The 13,717-nt window shown below is 40.8% G+C and overlaps 1 protein-coding gene across 1 annotated transcript in view; it reads right to left on the minus strand.

The window, feature by feature from the left end:
- The window catches only part of sh3pxd2aa (SH3 and PX domains 2Aa), a 108,760-nt gene that overhangs the window by 20,833 nt on the left and 74,210 nt on the right, over window positions 1-13,717 (minus strand). The window contains exon 8 of the mRNA XM_062428114.1: window positions 4,078-4,191. Coding sequence (XP_062284098.1) covers window positions 4,078-4,191 — 114 coding nt within the window. The remainder of the gene's footprint in view (window positions 1-4,077; window positions 4,192-13,717) is intronic.

The following is a 13,717-nucleotide window of genomic DNA, read 5'->3' on the forward strand; positions in this document are numbered from 1 at the left end:
GAAACAACCATGGAGTTAGTATAAGAAGCATGAATTAGCAAAGTGAAAAAAATCAGTTATTGTTAGAACAGAAAAGTTTTCCAAGGGATAAAATAAACAACTTGTATGAGTCAAGTATGAAGCTAATATATTATATCTTACAATGACAGGCATTTTAGCCATGTACAGTAAAAGTTAAATAGTTAGCTGCTGTCCTATAAACACACCCAAACTTTTATTGCTTGGATTTTATTTCTTCACTGTGTACATGGCACAAGACATATTCTGCAATTTAATTACATATACAGAATGTCAGCAAAGTCAGAACTTTTAATTACTGAAGTGTGCAAAGTCACTGTGTAAATGCATACAGAAGCAAAAAAACAAAATGACATATGTGGGATTAACTTGAGGAGAGGGTTAGAGGGAGCACTATCTTGGTTCCTCACACAGAACAGGCAGAACGGCTGCCCAATTATAAGTTTTGACCCATTTCATTTATCATTCAGAAATAACACCATGACTCTGTGTTGCCTCACTGAGTTGCATTGGTGAGAAAGAGACATAATGGGAATTCTGTACTAAAAAAAGACTAACTTTGGAAGACATCCACTTGACTTGAGTAACTCAGACAGCTGAAGCCTCATGTTAACCTCAGCTGAACTGAAGGATGCATTTTTGCACTGAAAGAGGAATGTGGATTCTGTCCGTTATATCTTGTGTTGGAGTTGTGTTGGGGTCAAGAGCTCTTTCAGCTGGGCATATGAGTATTGTATCAATAAGACTTACATTAAGTTGACAGAGAGGTGTTACTTTAACCCATGTTTACCCAGATTTACATATTCAAACTCCATTTTCCACCTCTTCATGACTGTGAAACATTCTGACACTGGTTATCAGCAAATCTTTCAATTTTTCTATCTGCATCAGTCAGATAGTCATAGAGCATCTTGGTCCAGTTCATTGACCTTGTATAAATATGGACGACGTTGCTCCACTTTCTATCACTATGCAAAAGTGAAGCAAAAATATCTCCTTTCCGGGAGCGCCCATCTTGCTTGACTGAAGTCATTTGGAGCCAATGTGTGCAAAGTAGAGTCAGAGGGTGGGATGACGCAGGTCATACCTCCTCAGACGTCCTGGCTGCATTACAGGTTTGAGTGCGGCTGTCATGACATCACAACCTCTTTTTATATTGTCAGATAACTAAAAACAAAAAATCAATTTCGCACTTGGACAAACATCAGTGTGATAAAAAACATCTAAAGTTTGGGAAAAATTGATTTGACTTTGTTTTTTAAATTTGGCTCATGTCCCATCTGCTAACATGGAAGGGGTGAGACTTTAGACCTGTACTGCAACTAGCCACCAGGGGGAAATTGAGAATGTTTGGCTCCACTGGAGGTGTCATGACGTCCATCTTTACTACAGTCAATGATGCAGTGTTAGGATTTACTCTGACAGGAAGGTAAGAAGATAGCTACTGCAGGACTAACACAACCATACAGCTTTCACCTCAAACAACACCAAATTGATGAAAACTGACTTGAGATGATGGTGATAACATTTCTGCATTCTCCACTCATTACTAAAACAAATCGTCTGATCAACTAGGAAGACATTTAAGAGGTCTACATCCAGTGCCTCCATGGTGCTGTACATAGTCTGCTGATCTGCACTGAACTCTTGACCTCTTTCACTCAATTAATTCAAAGCCCGTATGATAAAGCAGCAGTCATAATGATGGGTCATTTTACTATGTTCGTGCATCCTGCAAAGCCACATGAAGAGCAAACACATTAATTAGTGGAAGGAAAGATGGAAACAGCACTTGTTCTTTGTCTGTCTGTCTACTCTGGTAATCTAATTCACTGCCACTCAGTCTCTCCATCTTATGTCTGTTCCTTTGCTTCCTCTCTTCACCCTCTTATCTCTCCATCGTTCCTTCCATCCGCCCTCCGCCCTCTCTCCCTTTGTGTGCTTCTGCTACTTGTCATTTCCTCTCCGTTTTGATTTCCCTCCACTCTCTTCTCTGTCTTTCATTCATCCCACTGAGCACCACCCTACTCCTGTTGACCTCCTAATTGAAATATCAGCTACGGGAAGGCACAAAGGGAAATGTTATTTCGAGGTAATTTCAGCGGGGCCAGGCTGCGCCTGTCTGTTCCTCTCCAGCGAGCTGAGCTGTCAGTGGAATTAGGTTACAGACCACGCAGAGATAATGAGATGTAAGATACGACAGGAAGCAGGAAGAGGGAGATCAGGAATAAGAGGTGACGATGTGTGCAAACACAAAGACACCACATCTAATGGGGAGATGGGGTCCACTGACAGAGGATGAGGGAGAGTGTGTACCTATGTGTGGTTGTAAGCGCCACACTTCCTAAGAAATTCACTAGAGTCCTTTGGTTAAGAAAAAGCCAAATGTGATACAACCCACAGGCTTGACGGAAAAAACAGCGTTATCGAAACCAAATATGGTAGTTTTGGCATCATTCCTATCAATAATAAGACCATTTTAATTGCCTAATTGTACCTGCATTAGTGGCACCCCTGATGGGCTTTGTTCCAAAATCTCTGCAGCTGAGACCCTTAGTTGCCTCAGAACATGTCACAAATAAGCGGCTCAAAATGCTCGTTATTTCAATAAAGTTCTCTACCATGAAACAACAAGATGACAGATAGGCAGAAAAGCTACTCTGACATCAGCTGCGCCTGTTATGGCAGGTAGATTAACTTGAGTCAGTGGACAGGGGAGAGACTAGCCCAGAGCCACCGTCAGAAGGTTCTGTAGCCTGCTTTTTGCTGAATCTAGTCTACACTCACAAAATCCATAAAAAGCTGTGACAGACCAACAGCTGTTTCTGTTTTTTTATCATATAAATAGTTAAACAGACCTCTGCCGTGCCATGTATGTCTTATTTTATTTATTCTCCCTCAAAATATGGAGTTGAAAGTAGTTGTTTGATATCCGACTGCACACAAAATTAAACTTATGTATATCTGAAAAATGAAGAAATGCAAAAGAAAACAATAAGGACTCGGAACTGTAAAAACATTTAAATCCATCAGTTTGTTATTTTACCACTAAGACACACAATTATAAGAGATTTCACAATTACAGATGCTGGTAATATCTAGAGAGGTTGTGTGAGTGTGTGCAAGGGGAAGAAATCCATGAAAGGAATGAGAGCAGCAAATAACAGTGGCAGCTGTGCACGAGCTGTCATCATTTTAGCAAAGTGTGTGTGTGTGTGTGTGTGTGTGTGTGTGTGTGTGTGTGTGTGTGTGTGTGTGTGTGTGTGTGTGTGTGTGTGTGTGTGTGTGTGTGTGTGTGTGTGTGTGTGTATGTGTGTGTGTGTGTGTCTTACAGAATGTGCACTTACAGCTCAATGAAGCGCGGAGGCTTGCGTGTCTTAATGAGAGACAGAGAATGTTTGTTGGATAATCCAGTGGCACTCTACTGCACAATTAACTATTGCACCACCCTTGTTCCATTACCACACACTACTGCAGATCAACTGTGTAAATGCACCAAAGAGTTTCATAAGCATCTCTGTGCATGCATGTGTGCATACTTGTGTGTTTGCACGTTATTTATCTCTATTGGATTTCCCTTGGTTTAAAAGCAGAGAAGGGGGCTTATGACAGTGATGAAACGCTCCATCTCAGCAGTCAGACTAAACATTAAGGAGGAAAGGGTCACAAAAAAATGAGGCTCCTGCAAGAGTTGCAGCCTCCCGGGGGAGTTGAAAGGAATTTTCTGTGGTGCCAAAATATTGCAAACCCTTTGGCTGCGGTCTGGTACCATTTCACCATGGTGCTGCGACTGTGGTCTTCAAGGTTCCTAATGTGTGACTGGAAGTGTGTTTGTGAGTGTGTGTGTGTTTAGAAGTAAGTTCTCTATGCTGCTTTCAGTCTTAGATTGAGATGTGAGCAAAGAAAAAAAAACAAAAAAACAGCCATAACCCATTATTCGGAAATCATGGCCTCTTCCACGCAGACGTTTCTCGAATAACAAGTCGGCCGGAATGACGTTTATGTCTTTCTGTATTTTATGAATCTAATAATGTTATGTTTGTCTGTGTCTGGGTTAACCTTCTCCAGTCCTGGAAGTGCCCAGATCCAAGTCGTCTCGAGTTCCATTCTGGGAGTCCAGGTATGTGGCCGGCACCCAGCCCTGCTCCTCTGCTGTGCTGACAAACCACCAACCTAGAGAGAAAGAGATAGAAGAAAGAGAGATGGAAAAAGACAGAGATGAACATTAGTTTTGCTAACAAGGCCTCCAGGATGGCAGGGAGTATCCTTCCCACATGATGATTTACACCAAACTCTGGAAATTCCACATCATTGTTGCCCCATCATTCAACTGTAGCACAATTTAATGTGACTATGTATGAACCAGCATTATCAGTATAGCACATTCAGCTTGGGTATAAGTGGTGATATGTTTGGATTGTCTTTGACAGCATGACAGAAAGATCTGAGGGAGGATCATGGCGGTTAGAAGTTTCACCTACTTGGAAAGCTCTTTTCATTACTAAACCAGACACTGAAAGAGACTGAGGACACTAGAGAGAGGACAGTTGGAGTGGAGCTTGAAACAAAACAGATCAACACAGGTTCAGAAAACACTTGTTCTGTTCAAGATGAATCTGGTGAGACCCGTAAGTGCTTTTCGGCGATTGAATCACTGCTGCTGTTCAGGGCAGACTTCCCAAAAATCCTCAACTTCAGTGGTTGAAAGTACGGCAAATCGAAGTTATTACGGTACTAAAAAGGGAAAATAATGGTAGCCAAGCTAGTGCTGTGAGGTTATACAGTGGAGCTTTGAATAAACCCTGATGTTTAGCAGGTAATGTTTACCATGTTCACCATCTTAGTTATGCATGTTAGGATAGTAACATTTTCTTATTAGCTATAAACTTATACTACAGCTGAGGTTGCCATAGTGTTGCAGGTATTTGTCCATAACCTGAAGTATTTTGACGCAATGATGGTGCTAGAGGAATAGTCAGAGAATCATCAAAGTCAGTAAGATTATATGTGAGGAAATAAATATGAATGTCTGTACCAAAATGTGTGCCTATCCATTGAGCAGATGGGGATACATTTCACTGATGAAAAGTCAGGAAAACAAAGTCCTCAGAATTCATTCTCTGAGGACTATGAAAATCTGTACGAAATGGCGATTCATCACATAGTTGCAACATCACAGTCTGGACCAAAGTGGTGGACCGAAATCAGACAGACTGACCAACATTGCCCTAGAGCCAACTGGCGACTTGGAGAAATACCACAACATGTTGACTTACTGCCATTATATATTTTCAAGGTATTCTCAAAGTACATTGTTCATTAATGACACATTATTGCTTTGTAAAACAACCAAAGAGCTATTAGTAGTTTGGGAAGTTGCTGGACTGTGGACATTTTCCATGTCTATTCTTTGTTTCTTTACCCAAATCTGATTAATTGTGTCTGTAGGGAGTCTGGTGGAGCTGGAAAAGTTGAGTAATTGATTGAATATAATGGTTTCATGTTATGATGTTGCTATGCATTTTAATTAAACTTCACTTTCTTTACCCATACCCTGACCTAAGTTGTAGGGGGAGGGACCATGCAATGACTATTTTTGCCTAATGAGAAGTTTGTGGTCACATCTATGCTATTCTGTTACACTACTCACTGCACTGACTTGACACAATTACAGAAACACGTCACTTTGGGCGGCGACCAAACCCAAAAGAACCGGGGGGTGAGTCGTTTTTACATCGATCATGTTTTGACAACTAGTGTGTGTCATTCTTTAGTGAAGGGTGCCTTTACAAAATTCAGAGGCGTGCCCAGTAGTTTGGGATCATAGTGTATCCGGTGTTGAAAGAAGCTGAGCCTGTCATTTGTATTCACATGGTGAGAGGTAGCTTCATTAGTGTAGTTACTAGAAGCCATTGAATGAAACAATCTTTCACCATGTACAGTACAAGCTGGCATGACAGCTCGTCCTAACCAGCAAAAGAGTGAGATTGTTTCTCACAGCACTAATATTTTACTGCGTAAGGTTGATAAAAGAAGAGCATCTTTGGAGGGCACTGTAGCTCTACTAGAAAATTAAGTGGTTCAATGCCTGTGTGCTATGTGTTTGCTACACACACCCTGAATGTCATGACCATCCCAGGTGATTAAACTGGAGACCAGCTGGTCCTTTTTCCACTGTGACTGAATGTGTAAGTACAGTAGGAGTGACAGAATAAGTGAGATGGGTGGGGATGGACCGAAAAATAGAACAAAAATGGCAACAAGCTACTTTTTTCACTCTCCATAACGAGTCCAACAATTAGGTCATCACACTGCTCCGATGTATTTAAAGCCATATGGCTCTGCTCTCTGGTGTGGCTGGAGAAGCCTGGGTGAATCAACCCATCACGCCCTTTTTTATTACCCGGCAAGACACCAATCAAATTAACACATATTATGAATGATGTGGAAAATATGCCGGTAACATAAAGCTGTATCTCAGGGAAAGTTACAGTAATGGTAGCATGGAGAAAGTGTTATACATAAAGCAGCCACAGTATAAGTTATTACTGTGTATATGTGTATATATAGAGAGAGTCTCAAAGAATACAGAATGCTATTTTCAGACAAGTGCATGTCATGCAGTAGCAACTAAAAGACTGCTTGTATCAGCTGTAAATAGTCAAGCAACATTTATTTCAAGACAATGTTAATTTCCATCCATTGATAAACAATACTTAATACATTTTGATCACTGTTGAGAGGCTGTATTAGCCACATCCATTGTAACAGCAGGATAATCCATTGATTATTGAATAACTTATTAATAGTTTAGTCTATGAATGTCAGAAAATAGTGAAAATCATTAAAGAAAAAAACAAAACAAAAGTTGACAGTAAAATGGAGATTTAAGCTCCAGACAAAGATAAGTGGACCTGATTGCTCAAAGATAATAAAAAAAAATAACTTAAAAGCTAATAACTAAAAAGCTTTTTCCTGTACATTTCTGGACAATTTTTTTGCATGATATGTGAAATTCAAAAATACCCACCTACTCCCTTTTTACAGGAAATTGGAACATATTTGAGGAGCATTTACAGCTACAGTAGCACTACAGAAAGCTGAATGCTCCTCGCAGAAAAGCAGTGCAGAGCCTCGTTTATGCCAGACTATATAACAACAACAACAACCACACTGACAGCCATTAAAATGTTATTGGGTTGAAAATTGACAGACTGCCCAGCCCCCCTGCATATGGTCTCTCCCCTCCTCACAAGCACAATGAGGCCTGAGCCACCCTGAACTGACAGTTCATGTGCAGCATAAATAGTGAAATACTGTCTCCGCTGAATTTCCCCACAGCGGGTCGTGTCTCGCAGTCAACACAGGAGTTAATTCAACCTGAGGGCCCGCAGACACACGGGGGCTACGCACAGTAGCTACAGTGTAGCCCATCCAGCCTGAATTTCCTCACCATCGTGCTAGTTTTCTGTGGACTTTCTGTACCCGCCTGTTTTTGGACTCCTGCGGAGACATTACAGAGCTGCTTGGCTTTAGGAGAGGTCAGCATAGTTCAGTTTGGACCTGTCAGGATTCATTTACGACCCCGGTTTGGCCATTACTAAAGGAGGTAGTGGTTTTATGAGAAATTGTATTTGACATCCCAACAGTTACACTATGCTAATTAAATCTTACACTATAGCTCCTGGTTTGTGAAGACCGATGTTATAATGAACAGCTCTTGCCACAGTTAGGAGCTGTAAAGTCAGGAGGGGCAGTAAAGCTTTGGTATCAAGAGGGCTTTCATGTTGGAGGGTGTGCATCAGTCTAAAGGTTACAGAGGTTGGCTGTGACCACACAATGGCTTTAAAACTTTGAATACAGGAATTTATGTGTGTGTGTGTGTTTATACGTGAACTAGCCTTGCCAGCGTCAGGCTGCTCTTTTAGAACCACTAGTCAAGAGTTTATGTTTTGATTCCTGGAGGTTTCAATTATACTTTCTGTTTTGCTGTAGTGTGAAAGGTCCGCCCAAGCAGTAAGAATAGCTGCGTCCATATGAAACACATTAAGGGCTTTCATAGGCTGATTCATTGCAACTAGTTGAAAAGCTCAAGAAGAATTGGAGCCACCTGCACGCAGGAGAGCACTACATCTGCACAGAGACGAATGCGGCAGCCCTTCCTCTCCTCAGCCCACCTGGTACATGGTGTGGAAAAACAGGATAATAAATCTGTGCTGATATAGGCTTGAGGTGACTGTTTGCCATCAACAGTGGCAAGTGTGAGCTTCCCAGCTGCAGTATTTCATCTTACCTTCAGTCCTAAGAATATTGCTAATAAGTCACAATCTAGACGTTAAAAAGTGAACATAAGACAGAAGATATGTAGACTGTAAGAAACACGACAGCGACTCTACAATCGTGTTTTTTTAAAGGAATCCCAAAGTGGTGGCAGTTAAAACGCCTGCTAATTTTAGAAGACATGCATCTTCATACTTAACCCTGCAGATATTCTAAATCAGGGATAATGTGATTTCATCTGTTTGGTCGAACCGTTTCATCGGTTTTAAAATTGCTGCAGCAGCACTGTCCAAAATGAAGACATTGTGGAAAGTTGTGAATGATGCCAGAAAGATGAGGGTTACAGAAGTCCAAATGTGGAGAATTAAAAGTATGAATGGCTTTCTCCAGACCACTAACAAGTAAAAAAAGAATTGGATCAGTTCTTATAAGTTGTACTTGATTGAGGAAAGACAGACTTACATGAGTCTTTTTAGCCTAAATGTTGATCAAAGCTGTCGTCAGAATGAAAGATTATTCAATAAGTGTTTCTTCGGAGGAAGATAATTACTAATCATGCAGAAGAAGATATAATATGTATTTTGGGTGGAGTAGTTTGTACACAGCATACAATAGAGTTTGCAGGGAATTTTATGTGAAGAAAAATGAACAATATCACTTGGCTATCCTGAAGCTGGCAGATCGTTCTGGGTTTTCTATCTTTTCACATATGCACACAGAAACAAAACAACCCGAAAAGCCAGAAAACAGCCGAGCAGCCTCTCTGTATTACTCACACACGCCAAGCTTCGGGCTCCATCATGTGCACACATGGTAGTGCAAGGCAAAGTTTTGACAGGACCCAGTTCCCCTATAAATCCAGCTCTGGAGAAAGTGAGCACAGTAAAAAGCAGATAAATGAGGACCAGAAAAACTGCTGGCCCCCCTCAAATGTGAACGTACACTCCACTCTCACAGAGGGTAGAATAGAAAGAAAGAAAACAACAGGGAGGTGCAGATGTTGATATAAAAGACAGAGACGGATATAGTGAAATAGATAGGATAGCACTCACTCTCTCAGTGTAAAAGCCAGTTGGCTGAGTGGCAATCCTGGGCCCTGAGAAAAGTGGGCTGACCCTAATATGTGTGTGTGTGTGTGTGTGTGTGTGTGTGTGTGTGTGTGTGTGTGTGTGTGTGTGTGTGTGTGTGTGTGTGTGTGTGTGTGTGTGTGTGTGTTTGTGTGTGAAGCCTGGAGACGGATGACAGTTTTCACAGAAAATCTGGCCCCTAAGAGAAGATGTGGGCCAAAGACTGGCAGAAGATTGGAGAAAACTTACTCAGAGTCAATTAAAGCAAAGCATAACTTGGCTCAGGAAATGCAAAGAATGATGCATTAACTGACCAATGAAGTTGAGTGAGGGCGTGGCTGAATATACTCACTTGCAAGGAGAATGACTATATGGACAGTAACGGATATTTCCATGACATTTTTGTTCTGTTTGTAGAAAGGCCTATAGGCTTGAACTTGAGCCAAACTAGCTCTTACGATGTATCATCAGAAGACGTCTCAAGGCAAGAGTGTTTATGGCTGTTCTGTCCAGCCACAGTCGAGGACAGGGTGATCAACCTGCTGCCTTAGAGACGCAAGATGCTATAGTTGTTCAAATGAGGATATCATGCACATTTTTGCACAGTACCAAATATGAGTACTACTTCAAAAAGCAAGCTGATGCCTAAAGGCAGCACTCAGACCTCCTTGTTCTTTTTACACTGTGCTGAAACAGTGAAAATAAATTTTAAAAAAAAGGTTGTTCAGGAAGACAAATTGAACCTGTCAACGTTTTGCATAGTACAATACAACATCATTTGACAACACCTTGTAACGGCCAATCAAATATGTGCAAGCGCATCTTACTACTAGATTACTTTTCATCACATGCTTAGAGAGACAGTGTAACTGTCATCGTGAGAACTTAATAAAGCTTTAAGTGTCTTCCTCATAGCATTATTAACCTTCAACTCATGGATCAACTACTCAAACAGGCGTTCTTGGAGTGTATTTCATCTTGCATGAATAAACATGCCACGACCAACGTAGCCCTTGTTGTTTTTTAACACAGTGCTGTTAAATTTCCCACTAAGCAAGGTGATATGGCTTGGTTGCTTTGTCTGCTGCTTCATTTTTCTGTCTCTTCATTGGTCAAGGCCAAAATATCTCAACAACTACCAGCCAAACTGTCAAGAAACAAGACAGATACTCATAGCCCCCAGAGGATAAACCCTCTCTCTTAACAACATGGCATTAGCCCCAACACTTGGACATGAAAGTATTAAAAGTCATAGCTTTTAAAAGAAATGTCATGGTCAGATTGTCACAGTATTTACTGAACACATTCATGCTCCTAAAAGGATCAACACTTTCAATTTGGGACACATCAGCTTCCCTCTACTGCTACTTAAACTTAACACATTGCACACAAAGTATCTGTTTATGTGACAGGCATATTCTCCTGACCTTTGCTGAATATATTCATTCTCCTAAGAGGATACACCCTAGCCTTTACATGATTGAAAGAAAAAAAATGCTGGTATTTTGTTCATTCTGCACAGAACCTTTAAAGTGAAGGATGTAATAAATATCCTCCAGGAACTGATAACAATCCCTTTTCATGTAAGAAAAATACAGACGGTATGTATATGTCTTGAAGATGAAAGAAATCTTGAACTGTTGCTCTCCAGACTTCCAACATTTGTTTATGATAATATACGGTTGATTATAATATATGGTTTACTATCATCATGCTCATCAGGGAGTCCGATGAGACTTTAAACAGTGTACCTTGGAGGCTGTTGAATTTGTGACCCTTATATAACGGCAAACATATCATTTTTTTCTCTTAGACATGACACATCACCACACATGTACATATATATGCTCTGACATGAAAAAACAAGAGTCACGCTGGCCAAAGCCAGTTGGTGGGGTGGGCGGGTTGGGTAGCAGTGGCAGCTGTGAAAATGAAACAGCACAGAGCAGAGACAAATAAAAGGTGTCCAGGTAATGACGTGCATACTGTGGAGCCATCTGTACATACAGCAGAACAGAGGGGGTTGACTGTTGTTTTAACAGGTTGAAATCATCATACCTTGTTATTCGTGGCTGGGTCCACTGTGTATGAGTGTGTTTGAGTGAGTCACACTGATGAGCAAAACAATCCCACAGCTCTGTGAGTCCTCTCGACTTCAACCGGCGTTTTAATGCTTGCCGTTAAATAAGTTGAGAACACGGGTGCTCATTTCCTGCTACAGTAGGTGTCAAGTCCTTATAAATGTCCAAGCGTCTGGTGAAGTGGAGCCTGACCTACTTCTTTACCTAAAGCATACACTAATATAGAAGCGGTCCGACAATCCTGGTTTTTTCTTCTTAATTGATTTACACACTCTTGCTGGTTTGTCTGACATAACAGACTCAACCGAGCTTGTTTTGGAGGATTTATGAGGCGCTCAACAACTAATGACTAATATTCAGAAAGGTTATGCAGCAACACCTGCTGCCTCCCACACTTGTACACACACACACAGCACAAAATATGAATATGTAAGACAGTAGAGGGAATGTAATTAGCATTTCTTACAGAACTGAGCTCTAATTGGAGTTTCTAGCTACACCGTGTCTTGGCAGGCAATAATTGCCTGCTTTCTCCCACAGAGGGAAAGTGGAGGTCACAGTGAGCACAGTAACTGAGCAGAGCATGCTTATCATTGACAGTCATAGGCCTGGCCCCCTTGGGAGACATCTGGAGGAATGGGAGAAACATGAAGTGATGCGAGATCTGAAAAGAAAGGGCGATATAAATATAAGACGGAGGTGGGGAGGAGAGCGAGAGAGAGTGAGGGGCAGAAACAGATTAAAAGAGCGGCGTGGGGCAAGTCGGAGATAGACAAAGGAGGGAGAGCCAGCAGATGTTTGGCTGGGGCTTCAAAGCTGTAGTATTCCACGCTTATTCCCTGTCCAAGAACAACACCGCACACTTTGCTTTCGGTTTCTCGTTTTGGGATCGCCGGTGCGGTCATCACAGAAGATTTGACGATGATGTCTGTTAGACCCGGGCCCACACAGTGACTTTCATACTCGTTTCCCCCACTTTAAGCTCCTAATTAGGAACAGAGCCCTTGGAGAGCGGAGAGCGCTGTAACGCAGTGCTTTTTTTTTTTTTTGAATCGCCTGCTTATCTTTCTGCAGAGTAAGCAGAAGGGGAGATTCAAAGAATACGCTCAAAATAGCAGCACAACAATTGTTACTGCCTGTAACCAGCTGTGGAATCAGCCGCAGTATTAGCTAACATGAACTACACTGGCTTCATTAATGGGATTAAGTTTGCAACATTCTTCTGACCTAGATCACCATCTAAAAATATGCTTTGGATCCATCCAGTAAATGTGTTAAAGATGATAAATGTTAGTGAAGTGACTGGATCGCACTGCCAGCTAAGAAGCAGGCACAATCCCCAGCAGTTACATCTGTATTTTAACTCGGTTTAACCCGCTCTAAAGCCTTAAAATATAGCGTATCTCATGGGCAAAGTACAGCCGTGTATAAATGGGTTGCATCAAAAGAAATCCCTTACTTTGATACTTCACATAAAGTCTGTAAAGTAGTGAAGTTGGAAAAGTTATTTTAAGTTTTTAAAAGTTCTATAAGTCAGTTTTTTGTTCACTTTCTGCAATGATGAGAATTGTATTGGAATGAAACTCTCCTGGCTGAACCACCACTGCTAAGAGGATAAGAAAGTTGGGTTAGAGAATACCTGGTGCTTTGATATAAAATGTAAAAAAAAAAGAAGTTATACATCCAAGTCTATGTACATTAAAACTTAAAGAGAGAAGTTAAATGTCTCCCATTGAGAATTTTTGTAAAGAACTTCTGCTTCCTGCACTATTGAAGATAAATATGACTTTATATATATATATATACATATATATTCATATATATTCATATATATTCAGAGGTTAAAATAAATTCACTTTTGGACTTCTTACTTCTTACTCAAATAACTTGTTCTCTCCCTTAAAAGTCTTAAAAGTACTGCATACTGAGAAACATGTTTTTTTTTTTAGATGTAAACTAAATTATATAACTGTACTTTTTGTTTTGTTTTCCCCCCTCCGCCCTCTCCTCCCCATTCTCAGCACCTTCTTCCAAATTTTTAAGCATTTTTCAAAATGATGCAGTAGATTTAAGCTCAGACCTGGAGGTAAAATTACAATTTAATTTGAAAGTCAGGTGTTTTTTACTCTAGTCTTGTTGTCCTGTTTTTCTTTACGTCACCCCCATGCAGGAGTTAGGGTGGTGGGGATTGGGTATTCAAAGGCAAATGTACTTTAAATGTATTTAATATTTAGTCGGAGCTCTATTGCCTCGAATGAATAACTATTGTTA

This window comes from Scomber scombrus, chromosome 2 (assembly GCF_963691925.1).
Source record: "Scomber scombrus chromosome 2, fScoSco1.1, whole genome shotgun sequence".
Classification (NCBI taxonomy): Eukaryota; Metazoa; Chordata; class Actinopteri; order Scombriformes; family Scombridae; genus Scomber; species Scomber scombrus.